Raw genomic sequence first — 16435 nt, 5'->3', positions numbered from 1 at the left:
GGTTTCTCAGGAGGCAGGTAAGGTTGTCCGGTATTCCCATCTCTTTAAGACTTCTCCAGTTTGTTGTGATTCACACAGTCAAATGCTTTTGCATAGTCAATGAAGCAGATGTTTTTCTGGATTTCCCTTTTTCTGTGATCCAACAGATGTTGGCAATTTGATCTCTGGTTTCTCTGCCTTTTCTAAATCAGGCTTGTACATCTGGAAGTTCTCGGTTCACATACTGTTGAAGCCTAGCTTGAAGGGTTTTGAGCATTACCTTGCTAGCATGTGAAATGAGTGCAGTTGTGCGGTAGTTTGATTCTTTGGCATTGCCCTTCTTTGGGATTCGGATGAAAACTGACCTTTTCCACTCCTATGGCCACTGTCGAATTTTCCAAAGTTGCTGGCATATTGAGTGCAGCACTTTAACAGCACCATCTTTTAGGATTTCAAATAGCTTAGCTGGAATTCCACCACCTCCACTAGCTTTGTTGTAGTGAGGCTTCTTAAGGCCCACCTAACTTTGCACTCCAGGATGTCTGGCTCTAGGTGAGTGATCACACCATCATGGTTATCCAGGTCATTAAAACCTTTTTTTTACAGTTCTTCTGTGTATTGTTGCTACCTCTTTTTAATCTCTTCTGTTTTAATTGGGCCTATACCATTTCTGTCCTTTACTGAGCCCATCTTTGCATGAAATGTTCCCTTGGTATCTCTAATTTTCTTGAAGAGATCTCTAGTCTTTCCCATTCTATTGTTTTCCTCCATTTCTTTGCTTTGTTCAAATCCCTTATGATTATACAGTGGAAGTGACAAATAGATTCAAAGGTTAGATCTGGCACACAGAGTACTGGAAGAACTATGGAAGGAGGTTCCTAACGTTGTACAGGAGGTGGTGATCAAAACCATCCACAAGGAAAAGAAATACAAAAAGGCAAAGTGGTTGTCTGAGGAGGCCTTACAAATAGCTGAGAAGAGAAAGGCAAAGGAGACAGAAAGATATAGCCATCTGAATGCAGAGTTCCAAATAATAGCAAGGAGAGATAAGAAAGCTGCCTTAGGTGAGCCACCAGGGAAGCCCCTCATCTAATAAAAGGGATTTCTCAGTGGGATCATAATGTGCTCAATCCCCTCCTATGGGCACTATGTCGTAGTGGCTCCCCACCCCGGGCCCCAGCTGGGGGTTGTGTCTGCTGCTCTCAGCGAGCAGGGGGAGGGGGCACCCCAGCCTCTTCCACGGGGAAGCCACAGACCTGAGAACCAGGTATGTCTCCCTGGAGGATGTGATTGTACAAATCACCCACTCGCCTTTAATCATCGCCTCACACCCTACATCCGCCGAGAGACACACGGAGGACCGAGGAGCCCATGGACCCTGCCACCTGGCCCCACTTCTGCCTCCACCCGCATTCCGCGGACGGGCGGATGGATGACGGGCACCGCAGGACGGGACTAACAGCCTCCGCGATGCCCAGCTCCGCAGCGCGCCGCCGGTCAGCCCGGAGGCGGCTTCCGGTTCAGCCCGGTGATGTCACAGGACGCATCCAAGCAGCAGCCACCACGATGCCCAGCTCCACCCTGGCGCGGTTCCTCAGCCCCGAAGCAGCTTCTGGTTCAAGCGGATGACATCACCAACAAACCCACTGGCCCCGATGAAGTCGCCTGCGATGATGTTGGTGCAGCCAGCGGCCGACCCCGGGCACTGGGCCCGCACCCACGCGCACAGGTAGGGGAGCCCCCGCAGGGTCAGCTTCTCCAGGGACCAGGCCGGGTGGACAAGGATGAACTCCAGGTTCTCCGTGAGGTTGATGCCGGCCACGAACAGCCCGCCTGGAGCAGGAGAGGGGCTTCTGTTCATGGTGCCTGCTCTGGGGTTGGCTGCCCACGTGTGCGGTCACTAACCCACGGGGTCACGCAGCCAACCAACCCATATGGTCACCGACTCACATGGTCACCCGCCCACGGGGGTCACTAACCCATGCGGTGACCCCTCCACGTGGCCCCCAACCCACAGGGTCACTAAGCCACCTGGCCACCAAGCCACGTGTTCACCCACCCACGGGGTCACTAACCTGCGAGGTCATGCAGCTACCTGTCCACATGATGACCCACTCACACTGTCACCCGCCCACGCGCTCACGCCTTCAGGGGGTCAGCAACTGACACAGTCACCCACCCATGTGGTCAGCCACTCAAACCAGTCACCCACCCACACAATCACCCACCGACTTGGTCACCCACCCATGTGGTCACCAGCCCACGTGATCACCAACCCATGCGGTCACCTGCCCATGTGATCAGTAACCCATGGGGTCACTCGCCCACATAGTCACCTGCCCATGCGACCGCTAGCCCATGGGGCCACCCACCCATGGGGTCACTAAGCCACCTGGCCACCGAGCCACGTGGTCACCCACCCATGGGGTCACTAACCTGTGAGGTCATGTGGTCACCTGTCCACGTGATTATCCACTCGCACTGTCATCTGCCTACACGGTCACCTACTCAGGGGGTCAGCAACTGACACAGTCACCCACCCATGTGATCAGCAACTCAAACCGGTCACCCAGCCACACAGTCACCCACCCACGTGGTCACCAGCCCACGCAATCACCAACCCATGCGGTCACCCGCCCATGTGATCAGTAACCCATGGGGTCACCCATCCACGTAGTCACCTGCCCATGCGACCACTAACCCATGGGGTCACCCACCCACACGGTCACCAAGCTGTGCCGTCACCCGCCGACGACGTCACCCACCCAGACTCTGGCCTCCGCAGCGGTCAGAGCTTCAGATGTCCGACAGAGACCCAAGTTCAGACAGCAGGGGCTCACAGGGGTGTTGACTCATGAATTTCTCCTGTTACAGAGGGCAGGCGGGCTGGACAGTGACCCCAAAGATGTCCACGTCCTGACCCCGTGTGGTGGACACAGTAATGTCTGCACAGATGTCCACATCCTGTCTGCATCCTGACCCCCTGTGGTGGACAGAGGAACGTCCCCACGGACGTCCACGCCCTGGTCCCCGTGTGGTGGACAGAGGAACGTCTCCTAACATGTCCTGTTCCATTTCTCCACCTGAACCCAAAGCCAGCCCCGTGCCCCAGCACACGCGTGTGACCAGGTGTCCCGGTGCGAGGGCCGCACTCACCTGGGCGGCCGCAGCTCTTCTTGTGCTCCAGGTAGCAGACGAGGTCCTGGGGCTTCACCTTGTTCCCCCACCAGTAGGGGATCCCGGGCCACAGTTCCACGTGCCGGCTCATGGACGCCTCGTCCTCGTACGACAGGATGACCTGCTGGCCCCGGGACCACAGCTGGCGCAGAGTTGGCACCTCCTGGGGGGGATCATCCGGGTGCCCGTGAGACGTGTGCACAGAGGTCATTGGGGTGCCTTGTGACACGATGTGTCAGTTATAGGGGGTGTGCGAGAAGCTACGGTGATGTGTGAATTATTGGGGTGTCTATGAGCAGTGGTGGGCTGGTTATCGGGGTCTCTGTGAGAAGAGACAGTCATGGGTGGATTATTGTCGTGTCTGAGTAGAGACACTGGTGGGTAGATTACTGGGGTGTCTGAGTGGAGATGGTGATGGGTGGGTTATTGGGGTGTCTTGAGCAGTGATTGGTAGATTGTTGGGGTGTTTGAGTGGAAACAGTGGCGGGTAGATTACTTGGGTGTCTTGAGCAGTGATGGGTCGATTATTGGGGTGCCTGAGTGGAAACAGAGGTGGGTGGATTCTTGGGGTTTCTGATAGGAAATGGCGGGTGGATCACTGGGGCATCTTGAGGTGTCATTGATGGATTTTGGGGGTGTCTGAGTGGAGACAGGGCAGGGTGGATTATTGGGGGTGCCTGTGACCAGTGATGGGCTGGTTATTGGGGTGTTTGAGTGGAGACAGTGGTGGGTGGATTACTGGGGTTCCCTGAGTGGCGTCACCTGGTGCCTGAATCAGCCTCACGCAGTGAGTGGACGGTCCGTGATTACAGAGAAGCCTGGCGCTCCCACTGCCCCCACCGTGGAGGGCGTGGGGAGCCCGTAGCCCCTGCTCACCCCGCGGGGACACAGCATGTCCCCAAAGATGTTCTTGATGCAGCCCACCAGGTACTCGTGCAGGTCCTCCGGCATGCCCTCGAAGTTCCTACACGCCAGGATCACCACCTCCCGGGGATGCTTCTCCAGCCACTCGGAGATATCCGTGAGCGTGTCCTGGGCGGGGGTGGGGAGAAGGGCCTTGTGTGAGAGACGGAGGGGCATGGGTGGGGCTTCCCCCAGCAGGACCACTCCACAGACGGGTCGGGGGGTCCTGACACACAAAGACAGAAAGCATGGCGCCCGCTCCCAAGGGACCTGGCCCCTCCTGAGTGGCAGTGGGGAGCCATGGGTGGGTGTGGGTGTGTGTGCACGCGCCGGTAGGTACAGGTGCCAGGGACTCGGTTTAGCCAAACTCCGGGAGACGCCCCAGAGGCCAGGGGTACAGCTGTGAGTTCAGAAACGCACGCTGGTCGGGAATTCTGAGTGACTGATGCCAGAGGTCAGCCCTCTCCTGCCTGGAGTGGACGTGTGTCTGTCTGAGTGGACGTGTGTCCGTCCCGTTAGGGGTCAGCGTTTTCTAACTGCAGTGGACATGTGTCCACCCTGTCAGGGGTCCGCCTCTTGACTGGAGGGGACGTGAGTCCATCAGAGTGGACGTGTGTCCCCCCTTAGGGGCTAGCGTCTTCTCACTGGGGTGGACCTGTGTTGCCCCTCGCAGGCCAGCCTCTCCTGCCCGGACTGCACGTGGCTGTCCCCGGCTGGCGGCCCCGCCCCGTCGGCCCCGGCCCCGCCCCCATCCGCCCCCCGCCCGCCCCGTTCGCTTTCCCTTTGGCCCCGTCCGCCCCCACCCGCCCTCCCACCCCGTCGGCCCCGCCCACCTCCACGAGGGCCGTCGTGTACAGCATGTGGACGAAGAGCAGGTTCCTCTCGGAGCCCCCCTCCACGTGCGCGATCCGCAGGTCCAGGTACCTCACGCCCGCGTCCAGCTGCTCCGTGACGCTCAGCACCTGCACACAGGGGTCGGTCACGTGTGCTGGGGACACAGGGCGGCCCCGTCGGGGGCCGGGCACGCGCTGGGGACGCCCAGCTGAGGGCCGCGTCGTCCACCGTGAAGTCAGCAGTGTGGGTGCCGCCGGGGCTCAGGCCCTGCCTCTGGGGACTCCAGGGTCTCCAGGGTCACTGGTCACGTGCGGCCACAGAGCTCGGGCCCAGACCGTGGTCTTGGGGGGGCTTCCTGCAGGGTCCAGTCTCACCCTCCTCCCAGGCAGTCCCTGGGCGGAAGCCTCCAGTGGGTTTAACAGCGCAGGCCCCACGACACCCCAGCTGAAGCCTCGGACACGAGGACACAGAGGACCCACCGAGGTCCGTGCCCACCCGCACAAGAGCACTACGAAAGGCAGGGAGGAGCCACGGGAGCAGAATGAAAGGGAGAAAAACCTCTGCCCGCCACACAAGTAAGAGGAAAAAGCAAAAAATAACCGTAACATAAAGGGAAAGGGAAAGTTGCTCAGTCATGTCCAACTCTTGGCAATCCCATGGACTGCAGCCCGCAGACCCCTCTGTCCGTGGAATTCTCCAGGCAAGATCACTGGAGTGGGTAGCCTTTCCCTTCTCCAGGGGATCTTCTGAACCCAGGTCTCCCGCGTTGCAGGCAAATTCTTTACCATCTGAGCTACCAGGGAAGCCCCTAAATCATAGCAGAAAATATTGTGTCCTTTACAAGGAGTCATAATGGAAAAAGAAAAAAATAATAAGGATAAAAAAATTGAAAGAAAATAACAGACTCCCTCTACCCAAAATAAAAGAAGAGGCAAAAACTAATATTAACATAAAATAGTAGGAGAAAGTGGTACTATGTTCTCTGCACAGAGTCATAATGGAAAAAGAAAAACATCTAAGGATTTAAAAAATGGGAAAGTGATAGCCTCCCTCTAGCCAAAATAAAAGAAAATGTAACAACTAATATTAACATACACTAGTAGCAGAAAATGGCACTGTGTTCTCTACACGGAGTCATAATGGAAAAAGAAAAATATATAAAAAAATGGGAGAGAAAGTCACAGTCCCGCCCCCCCATCTAATCCAAAACAACAGAAAAAACAAAGACTAATATGAATATTGTCAGCTACACGTGGCACTTGCCATCCGCCTCTAAAAGGATTAAGTCAAGGGCTGATGCAGCCGCTGACCTTCAACAGCCCCCGAAAGACACCCCCCCCTTCTGCACACACCCTAGGCCTCCCTGGCAGCCGTACCACTTGAGACCGAGGCCCCCCAGGACGGAGGGACCCCGGCCCCAATGGACCCCAGCCCTGCAGGCCTCCCGGGCTCTGGTGGACCTGCCCCCTGGGTGTGAGCTCTGCAGACCGGGCTGCAGGCGCCTGACCCGAGCAGGAATGAGGTTTGCCCACATTCCAGCCCAGGCTCTCTGCCCATCAGATCCCCCCACCCCCACCCCCAGCAGGATTCCAGCAACCGGGGAACTCCCAGGAGGAAGCAATTACACAAGGCAAGAGGTGTGTTTGACAGCCTCTGGTCCTCTGGGGAGGACCAGCCTGTGAGCTGAAAAACCCGGAATGTGAGTGCCCCCCAGGTGGGGTACAGGAAGGCGGGGGCCATCTGCCCCCCAGGTGGGCCCGTTCCTGCGGACACCTGGGCCCAGGTGGGTTCTCCACCCCGTCCCACATCCACCCCCTGGCCGACGTGTGTGCCAGCTACAGGACCACTGTCAGTTGGTGCTCCCTCCCCACAAGCAGGCCCCTGCCATCTACCCCTCCTGCGTAATGACTGCCGCCCACCCGGCGTCTCTCCACCCGCTCCACCCCGATCCACCTGGGAGGCGCATTGCAGGGGAAGGGAGTGAGGGCCTGCCTGTGTTCTCCGTCGTCTGATTCTCTGTGACCCCGCGGACTGCAGCCCGCCAGGCGCTCTGCCCATGGGATTTCCCAGGCCAGAATACTGAAGTGGGTGGCCATTTCCTTCTTCAGGGGATCTTCCCCACCCAGGGATCGAACCTGAGTTTCCTGCATTGCAGGTGGATTCTTTACCGTCTGAGCCACCAAGGAAGCCTCCCTGGAGGGCGTGCCGGGCTGCAAACACAAACCCACCTCAGAGGACGTGGAAACTCAGCTATTGCTTATCTGGGAGCAGGAAGGAGCTCTCCTGTCAGCTCAGCTGCACAGAGGGCGGGACCCAGCCTCCCCCTTCCCCTTCCCCAGCCTCTCTGACTTCAGCCTGTGATGCTCTTAGTCCATGGGTCCCCCTGTGGCTTCAGGCTGGTCCACAGTAAAACTGTGTCCTTTGCTACCTTTCTGGGAGGCTCTCTGAGTCAGGAAGATCCCCTGCAGGAGGGCATGGCAACACACTCCAGTGTTCTTGCCTGGAGAATCCCATGGATGGAGGAGCCTGGCAGGCTTCAGTCCATGGGGTTGCAAAGAAGCAGACACGACTGAGCGGCTAAACAACAATTGTGCTTTACAGTGGGTTTGTTCTCAATCCCGTTTCCCCAACAGGGATAAGAACACTGCCCCGTGGGTGACATCAGCGGCTGGAGCTGGGCCGGGGCCCAGGCGTGCCCGCAGACCCTCACCTGGGTGGTGGACCACTTGAGCACCATGGGCAGGGTGACGCATGGCAGCACTTTGCCCAGAAGCTGCAGCAGCCTCGGCTCCTTGCTGGAGATGGGTGACTTCTTGTTCAGGCAGTAGGTCATCGTGTCGTGGCTCCCTGCGGGCAAACCAGGCGGGGGACACATCACCCCCTGAGCCTGTCCTCTGTGCCCCCAAGCCGCCCTCAGGACGCACAGCTATAGCGGCACGGGGCACGGGGAATCCCGGAAGTCATATCCACCGAGACTGGGGAACTGAATCCTATTTTGAAACGGGATCTCTGCAGGTGTGAGAAAGTGAAGAGCAGTTTCTTTAAGGAGTCCCATGTTTGGACAGGAAGGGGTTAAGATGGCTTTTGATTTTGTGGTTTGTTTCCCAGGTGGTGCTCGAGGCAAAGAACCTGCCTGCCAATGCAGGACACATTAAAGACGCAGGTGCGATTCCTGGGTCCAGAAGATTCCCCCGGAGGAGGGCATGGCAACCCACGCCAGGATTCTTGCCTGGAGAATCCCATGGACAGAGGGGCAGAGAGTGTGGAGAGATTCACACCTTAGCGGTCACCTGGCGACAATCCAGAAATTCTTCCCTTCCGTCTCTGAACATAGGTTTGGACGAGCTTTATTTCTTTCTCCCCCCTTTTTTTAAAAAAATTTATTCTCAGGGTCAAGGGACGGGAAGGAGGATTTACAAGTTCACAATATAATTTGATTTGATGATGTTATGTAAGAGTAGATGGGTGGGTGGATAGATAAGTGGATGGATGGATGGGGGGTGGTTAGATGGATGGATAGAAGGATGGATGGGGGTGGTTAGATGGATGGATGAGTCGATGGACAGTGAGTGGGTGGATGGATGGATAGATGTGTGGATGGGTGGGTGTGTGGGTGGGTGGCGGATGGGTGGGTTCTCAGCATGCGGTCCGTGCACACGGTGGTGTGTGACTCACCATGAAAAGGAGTGAAGCTCTGACACAGGCTACATCGTGGATGGACCTTGAGCATACGATGGTCAGTGAGAGAAGCAGACACAGAAGGACACATTTTCCGTGTCCATTTCTGAGAGATGGCAAGAACAGGCACATTTGCAAAGACAGGAGCAGGTGAGTGGTGCCTGGCCTGGGGGAGGGCCTCAGGAGTTCTGTGTAAGGAGAGCGGCCGGGCCCTCGTGGGCGGAGGCGGCCTGAAGACCCGGACGCCGCCTCCTTGGGGGCCCCCACGGCCTGGCCCGCGGGGAAGCACCGGAAGGGCTGAGAGGAGGGGTCCGCGGTTCGCTGCCTGCTCCACACCCGCAGGGAAGGGCCGTGTGGGGCCCCCTCCCGGGGAGGGTGGGGTGGCCGGCATCGAACCCCAGAGCCGTGGAGAGGGCGAGGAGGAGTCTGAAGCTGCCTTCCGTAGCAAACGGCACTTCCTGTTTGGCCCCCTGTCCGTGTGCGCTGCCAGCGGGCAGTGCCCAGGGTCGCGGCCAGAGGAGGGCTGGTGGAGCACGGGGCGCGTCTGCACCTTGAGGCGGGGGGCAGGCTGGTGCTGGCCGGCAGGGACCCTCCCCGCCCAGGCCGCGGTGGCCGCTGGGCGCCCCTCCGATGGCGTGAGCACAGCAGTGTCGCCCTGGAAGTGCCCACCTGCCTGGGCACCGCCGGGCATCCCCAAGTCGAGATGCCTGCCCACGGCTGAGCTTTGCAGCACTTTTTGCGACCAAACTGGCTGGAGTCAGAAGTTCCTCATTTTAATTAGATAGTTTCGGTACCACTTACCGAGTCGTCTCGGGGCGGGTGGACACCGTAAACTTGGGGCCCTCCGGGCTCAAGTGCAGAAGGTGCTGCACGAGCTCTGATGGAAAACGTGGGTGCGAAGGTGTGGAACCTGAAGTGGCTGAGAAAGCACACCTCCCCCCCAAGGAGGCTGGCCTGTGTCCTGAAGGCAGGCTCTCGGGGGTTCACGAACCTTCCGGGTTGAATGGGGATGAAGTGGACTCGGAAGGGAAGGTGCTGGTGTGTGTATGTACGTGCGCACTATGTGTGCACGCCTATGTATGTGCATGTGTGTTTGGTGTGTATGTGTGCATGCGCGTGTGTGTGGTGTGCATCTACGTTTGTGTGTGTGTGTGTTCGGTGTGCCTGTGTGTGCATGCACGTGTGTGTGTGTGCCTGTGCCTGCATGTTTGACACTGAGGCTTCGCACACCCGGGAGGCCTCACCTGGGATGGAGAGCTGGTGCAGGGGCACGTCCCAGAGCCGAGGGCTCAGCGCCGACATCCAGTCCGCGTTCGCCTCCGAGGCGCAGGGCAGGCCGCGGAAGGAGCCGGGCGAGCTCACCTGCCCGCCCATCGGAGGCCGAGCCTGGGAGATCTGGGGGAGGAACCGGGGCTCTCAGGAGTTAAAACAGGACGTGCAGAAGGCGCGGTGGCGGCGCGGAGGCGAGGCTCTGAGAAACGGGAACCTGCGGGCTTCCCTCCAAGAGAAAGGAGGGTGGGGTGCTGGAGAGGGGAGACGAGCTCTAGAGACAGACGGACACAGAGAGAGGGACAGACGTGAAGAGAGACCGAAGCAGGGCGGGGGGAGAGACGCGGGAGGTGAAGTGAGGGTTTGAGGGGGAGCAGGGGAGGGGGAGACAGGGACCAGCAGACAGACCCCAGCAGCCCACGTCTGTTCTCCCTGTTGCTGGCGTCCCCCTCCAGGGGGCCCCCCACCCGCGCGCTCTGCACCAGCCCCTCCTCTTGGGGCTCTAGGGGGCCCGGTTGAGCCTGCGGGTCTCCAGGTATGGGGGCTTCCACCTTAGGGGGATGGGGCACAGGCAGTAGGTCACACCCCCTTAAGGCCCCAGAGGCGCGCGCTCCGACTGGTGGGTGTTGCTGCAGTAAAAGTGATCGGACAGTCTCCCAGGATGAAGCACCCACCTGAGCAGCTAAGGAGCTGGGAGCGCCTCCGGTCGGGGTCTGAGTGTCCCCTCGCTCCTGTTACGGTTAGGTGTCCTGATGGGGCGGGGACAGGGGAGTGAAAACACTAGGGCGTCTTTACCCGCGCGGGGCCAAGCGCGGCCATCCCACGAGACGCTTTAAAGCAATCACCTGGAGACAGGGACCCTGAGTGGCGGCTGCAGACTCGGCCACCTGCCTGGACCCTGAACTCGCTCCCCAGCCTCTGGGCTTCGTGTTCCCACCTGGGAGAGGGGACAGAGCCTTGTTCATGGTGTTGAAGGTGACCCGAGGGTCCAGGAAGCCCCTCCCTCACCCACCATGTCCTGGAAACAGTTTCCGCAAAACCCGTCCCTATAGAGACTCAGATCCTCACTTCCCTGACCCGGCCACGCAGACCAGTCCCTCCCCGGGATCGTCAGTCAGGGCTGACCCGGTCATTCCCAGGACCAGTCAGAACATGGGCCGGCGACCCGCTGGTTCTGCCTGCCCAGCCCCAACTGCAGCCACTGTCCCTGCATGGGCAGAAGCCTTCCCTCACAGCTCCTCCTGAGTCAGGGCCTGTGTTCCACGTGCCACGATGACTCCTTTCGTGGCAAACACATGCCTGGGCCTTTATTGTGTTTACTGCTCTCCACGGACAGGGGTTGTCTCTATTCTTACGGTCCCCTTTCTACAGTAATAGTCCCCTTCTGTTGTCATAGGCTTTCCTAGTGGCTCAGTTGGTAAAGAATCTGCCTGCAATGCAGGAGACCTGGGCTCGATCCCGGGGTCAGGAAGATCCCCTGGAGAAGGAAATGGCAACCCACTCCAGTACTCTTGCCTGGAGAATTCCGTGGACAGAGAAGCGAGACAGGCGCAGTCCATGGAATTGCAAAGAGTCAGACACGACTGTGCGACTAACTTTCTGTTGTCATGGTCCCCCCTCTACAGTAATAGTCCCCTCCTGTTGTCATAGTCCCCCCTCTATAGTAATAATCCCCTCCTGTTGTCATAGTCCCCTCTCTACAGTAATAGTTACCCTTCTATAGTAATAGCCCCCTTTAATGTCATGGTATTTAGAGTAATATCCCTCTTGTCAAAATTCTGTTTCTACAGTAACTGGGCTCCTCTACTGTCATAGTCCCCCCTTTGCAATAATAGTCCTCCTTAATTGTTATACTCCCCTTCTGTTGTCATAGTATCCCCTCTACAGTACTAGTCCCCTTCTGTTGTCATGGCCCCCCCTCTACAGTAATAGTCCTCTTCTGTTGTCATAGTTCCCCCTCTACAGTAATAGTTCCTCTTCTATAGTAATAATTCCCTCTAATTTCATAGTTGGAGAAAGGCATGGCAACCCAGTCCAGTATTCTTGCCTGGAGAATCCCATGGACAGAGGAGCCTGGTGGGCTATAGTCCATGTGGTCGCAAAGAGTCGGACCCAACTGAGCGACTAACACTAATGTCATAGTGTTTAGAGTAATAGCCCTCTATTGTCAAAATTCCCCTTAGACAGTAACTGTGCTCCTCTACTGTCATAGCCCCTCCTCGGTGATGATAGTCCTCCTCAATTGTAATACTCTCCTTCCATTGTCATAGTCCCCCCACAGTAATAGTTCCTCTTCTATAGTATTAGCTCCCCTCCATTGTCATAGTCCCCCCACAGTAATAGTTCCTCTTCTACAGTATTAGCTCCCCTCCATCGTCATAGTCTCCCTCTAGAGTAACGGTCTCCCCTCTAGAGTAACAGTTCTTTAGTGTCATAGTCCTCCACCCCATACACTAATAGTCCTGTCTCGGTTGTCATACTTGTCTATTGTAATAGTCCCCCCTCTGTGGTAAAAGTCTCTCCTCTACTAAAATAACCCCCCTCTAATGTCATAGTCCTACGATATAGTGATAGTTCCCCCTCTGTTGTCAAAGTTCCTGCTCTACAGTAGTAGTCTCCCCTAGAGTAATAATCCTATAGTGTCATCGTCTCCTCTCTGCAATACTAGTCCTCCTTGATTGTAGTAGTCCCCATAAATTATAATCGTCTGCCTCTGATATCCCCCCTCTAGAGTAAAAGTCCTCTGTTGCTATAATCTCCCTCTATGATTAACGTCCCCCTCGACTGTCATAGTCCACCCCCTGTTGTAATAAATCTATGGTAAAAGTCTCTCCTCTAATAATCTCCCTCTATTGTCAGTATTCCCCCTGCACACTCAAAGTCCCCCTTCTACTATAACAGTCCTGCTTCTATTGTCATAGTTTCCCCTCTACACTAACTCTCCCTTTCTGTTGTCCCTACTCTATATTAATAGTCCTTTCTCTATCATAATAGTCCCCCCTCTATAGTAATGCTGCTGCTGCTGCTAAGTCGCTTCAGTCGTGTCCGACTCTGTGCGACCCCATAGACGGCAGCCCACCAGGCTCCTCCGTCCCTGGGATTCTCCAGGCAAGAACACTGGAGTGGGTTGCCATTTCCTTCTCCAGTGCCTGAAAGTGAAAGTGAAGTCGCTCAGTCGTGTCTGACTCTTCGCGACCCCATGGGCTGCAGCCCACCAGGCTCCTCCGTCCATGGGGTTTCCCAGGCAAGAGTACTGGAGTGGGGTGCCATTGCCTTCTCCGTCTATAGTAATAGTCTGCCTCAGTTTTAGTAGTCCCTTTTCTATTGTAATAGTCCCTGTCTGCGGTAATAGACCCCCATTCATTATAACAGTCCCCGCTAAGGTAATAGCCCTCTTCTGTTATAATAGTCCCTCTCCCTTTGTTGTAGGCTCTTCTGTACAGTAATAGTCCTCCCTCCTCAAGGGTAGACCACTTTCTACTATCATAGTCTCACCTATACTGTAAGAGCTCCCTCTCAACAGTGAGAGGCCTCCTCTGTTGTAATAGTCCCCCTCTATGGTAAGAATCCTCTCTCCACAGAAATAGTTCTGCCTCTTCTGTAATAGTCTCCCTCTACAGAATGGCCCCCCTTTATTACAATAGTCCCCCCATTGTTGTACTGTACTGTACTCTACAGCCCCTCTATGGTAATAGCCCCCACAGTATCAGAGTGCCCCTATTATAACTTTTCCCCCTCCACAGTAATAGTCCCCCACTACAGTAAAAGTCCTCTTTTATTATGAGTCCCCTTTCAACAGTAGGGCTTCCCTGGTGGCTCAGCTGGTAAAGAATCCGCCTGCAATGTGGGAGACCTGGGTTCAATCCCTGGGTTGGGAAGACCCCCTGGAGAAGGGAAAGGCTACCCACCCCAGTATTGTGGCCTGGAGAATCCCATGGCCTGTACAGAGTCAGACACGACTGAGCGACTTTTGCTTTCTCCACGGTAATATCCCCCAAATGGCCATAGCCCCATTTATTGTATCTCCCCTCTATTATATTAGTCCCCTCTCTATAGTAATACTGCCCCTTGCACAAATAAAGTCTTACCTCTATGTAATCATCCCCTCTCTAGAGTAATAGTCCTTCTCCCTGGAGGACTCATCCTCCCGTAATGGTCCCCTTTCCTCTTCACAATAACCCTTCAGAATAAAAGTCTCGTTTCTAATCCAAATATGATCATCAGCTTCAAGCAGATGCAAGTAGATCACAGCAAAACAGTGTGTCAGCACCCCAAGCAGGGCACTGTGGGGAGCACCTGTGGCTGTGTGTGCCCCGTCTCGTAGGGCTCCTTTGGTGAGTCTGTGTCACCATCCTGGGGGCACCTGTGTGTCTGTCTGTCTCTTCCCCTCACAGAGGAGACCTCCCCATAACATAGGTCTCCTGCCCAGTCCTGAGCCCTCCTGTCTCCACCTCCCTGGACCTCTGTTCCACAAGCATCCGGGTCACTGTCACAAGCCCTTCACCCTCCTGTTCGCACTGGCCTGAGACGGTGGTGGCCTCACTGTGAAGGGAGGGAAGATGTTCCGTCCCCCGTGGACGCCAATCCTGTACTTGCAGGACGCTCTCCCGTCTCCCAGGTACACACGTGTGGGTCACCTACCCTCTCTCCCTTGGCTGTGAACTCCACCCGTCTGGTTTCCAAGTGCAGATTGCGGAGTGCTCAGCAGTAGGGCCGCCCAGCCTCGGACGGCACCCCGGGGAGCAGGCGGGGTGCCCCTGCACGCCCCCATGGCTTCCGCTCTGCGGGGCACTTCCTCGTGTGCGTCTGCCGCGCCCTCTGCCTCTCGGGCCACTCAGGTGAGCGCGCCGGTGAGGGCGGGTTCCGCCCCCGCGGGCCCCGGGGAGACACGGAAGCGGCCCCGTGTGCCCGCACGCATATCTGCGGGTGGGACGGGCACAGAGGCGGGTGGGGACGGGCACACAGGGGCCCAGGACATAGTTCTCAGGTGAATGAATGGATGGAGCAACGCAGGGCCGGCCAACCCAGCACAGAGCCGTTCCTGTCGTCCTGCTCACCCGGCCCCCTGAGTGCTCAGCCGGCTTCACGAGCACCAGGCTCCTAGACCTTTGCTCAGGCTCCCAAACTCACCCGCCCCCTGAAAGGCTTACCGGGTCCCCCAAACTCACCAGCTCCCTGAAAGGCTCACCGGGTCCCCCAAACTCACCAGCTCCCTGAAAGGCTCACCGGGTCCCCCAAACTCACCAGCTCCCTGAAAGGCTCACTGGGTCCCCCAAACTCACCCGCTCCCTGAAAGGCTCACCGGGTCCCCCAAACTCACTAGCCCCCTGAAAGGCTCACTGGGTCCCCCAGATACTCGCCGGCCCCCTGAAAGGCTCACCGGGTCCCCCAAACTCACCAGCCCCCTGATACGCTCACTGGATCCCCCAGGTAATTGCCGGCCCCCCTGAAACGCTCGCTGGGTCCCCCAGATACTCGCCGGCCCCCTGAAAGGCCCACTGGGTCCCCTAAAATCACCAGCCCCCTGAAAGGCTCACTGTGTCCCCCAGCTCTCCAGCTCCTTGAAACACTCAATGGGTCCCCCAAGCACTTCCCCGGCTCCCAAAGTGCCCATCCACTCCGACCAGCCCGTGGCCCTACCCCCTCAACGTCAGGACAGGATGGAGACCTGGGTCATCAGCTGTCCTCCGCCAGTGCACCGGCCAGCACAGGGTCAGCACCGGCTCAGGACTCGTGATGGGCTTGTCACCGCGCCCCGCGAGCCGCAGTCCAGGGGCGCCGTCGGGCTCTGCGCTCCCACCCGGAGGGACTCTCCTTCCAAGCGGAGACGCCGGGTGGACGCCTCCCTTCCCCCCCCCGGGAGGTCCCGGCCCTCCAGCCCCTCCCGCTGCCCAGTCCAGCCGCCCAGGGCCCGGGACTCCCGCCTTACCTCGGGAGTCTGCCCGTGTGTCTCCCCGGGGGACGCCCCGTGCGCAGCGCACTCTCTGACCGCGGAGTCCAGCGGGGACTCCTGGGCTGCTCGCTGAGCTCGTTCCGCCCACGGGAGCCTCAGGCGTTTCCTCAAAGGCCCGACTGGATGCCGGGAACACCCACTCCCCGAGGTGGGGGGGACCGCCTCCCAGACCTGCCCCGCCCCGACCCCTGCATCGCCCCGCTCCAGGCCGGGAACCCCGTGTGCGGACAGCTCTGCCTGGCCGGTCGGGGTTGGGGGGGCCCGGGTCCTCCCGACAGACAGTCTGCAGGGCCCAACCCTGCCTAGGGGCCGTCGTGGGGACATCCCGACTGACCGTGGGTCCAGCGCCCAGACGGTGGGATGCCAGCGCGTCCCGGGTGCGACCACGGGGGCCCCGAGGGCCGTGAGCTGGACTAGGGCGACCTGACCACCTGGCTGAGCGCTGGCCGCTGTCCAGCATGTGGTCGCTGGCGCCCAGGACCGGAGCAAACAGGACTGTCAGCCCAGGGCTCCGTTGCATCATCCAGGCCTCCAAGCCTTTGATCCCTCCGGGTCACGCTGGCCGGCAGGTGGCCAAGTCCTCCAGGGAAGCGTCCGGCCCTTGTGCCCCGAGTGGCCCTTGACCCAGCCCTGACTGCGGTG

At 58.0% G+C, this 16435-nt stretch overlaps 1 protein-coding gene across 17 annotated transcripts; it reads right to left on the bottom strand.

Annotated features, from left to right (window-relative positions):
• Positions 1 to 1247: 1247 nt before the first annotated feature.
• On the bottom strand, positions 1248 to 16040 carry LOC145537815 (PI-PLC X domain-containing protein 1-like). Of its 17 annotated transcripts, none has more exons than XM_081568700.1 (11): positions 14482 to 14609; positions 10686 to 10777; positions 10515 to 10589; positions 8569 to 9966; positions 8172 to 8257; positions 7604 to 7740; positions 7029 to 7103; positions 4893 to 5021; positions 4033 to 4188; positions 3136 to 3319; positions 1248 to 1812 (listed from the first exon to the last, which is right to left on the bottom strand). In XM_081568700.1, the coding sequence occupies exons 6-11, from the start codon at positions 7724 to 7726 to the stop codon at positions 1574 to 1576; spliced, it is 906 nt and encodes a 301-aa protein (XP_081424826.1). In that variant the 5' UTR covers positions 7727 to 7740; positions 8172 to 8257; positions 8569 to 9966; positions 10515 to 10589; positions 10686 to 10777; positions 14482 to 14609; the 3' UTR covers positions 1248 to 1573. The 17 variants fall into 17 exon arrangements, with proteins under 17 accessions (XP_081424826.1, XP_081424829.1, XP_081424828.1 ...); XM_081568703.1 differs by lacking the exon at positions 7029 to 7103 and having other exon boundaries at positions 8569 to 9448; positions 9816 to 9966; XM_081568702.1 differs by lacking the exon at positions 7029 to 7103 and having other exon boundaries at positions 8569 to 10114.
• Positions 16041 to 16435: the final 395 nt, after the last annotated feature.

This window comes from Giraffa tippelskirchi, chromosome Y, assembly GCF_054371585.1.
Source record: "Giraffa tippelskirchi isolate mGirTip1 chromosome Y, T2T-mGirTip1v1.2.pri, whole genome shotgun sequence".
Taxonomy (NCBI): Eukaryota; Metazoa; Chordata; class Mammalia; order Artiodactyla; family Giraffidae; genus Giraffa; species Giraffa tippelskirchi.
Note: the sequence above shows the minus strand (reverse complement) of the source record. Positions and strands in the feature narration are given on the sequence as shown.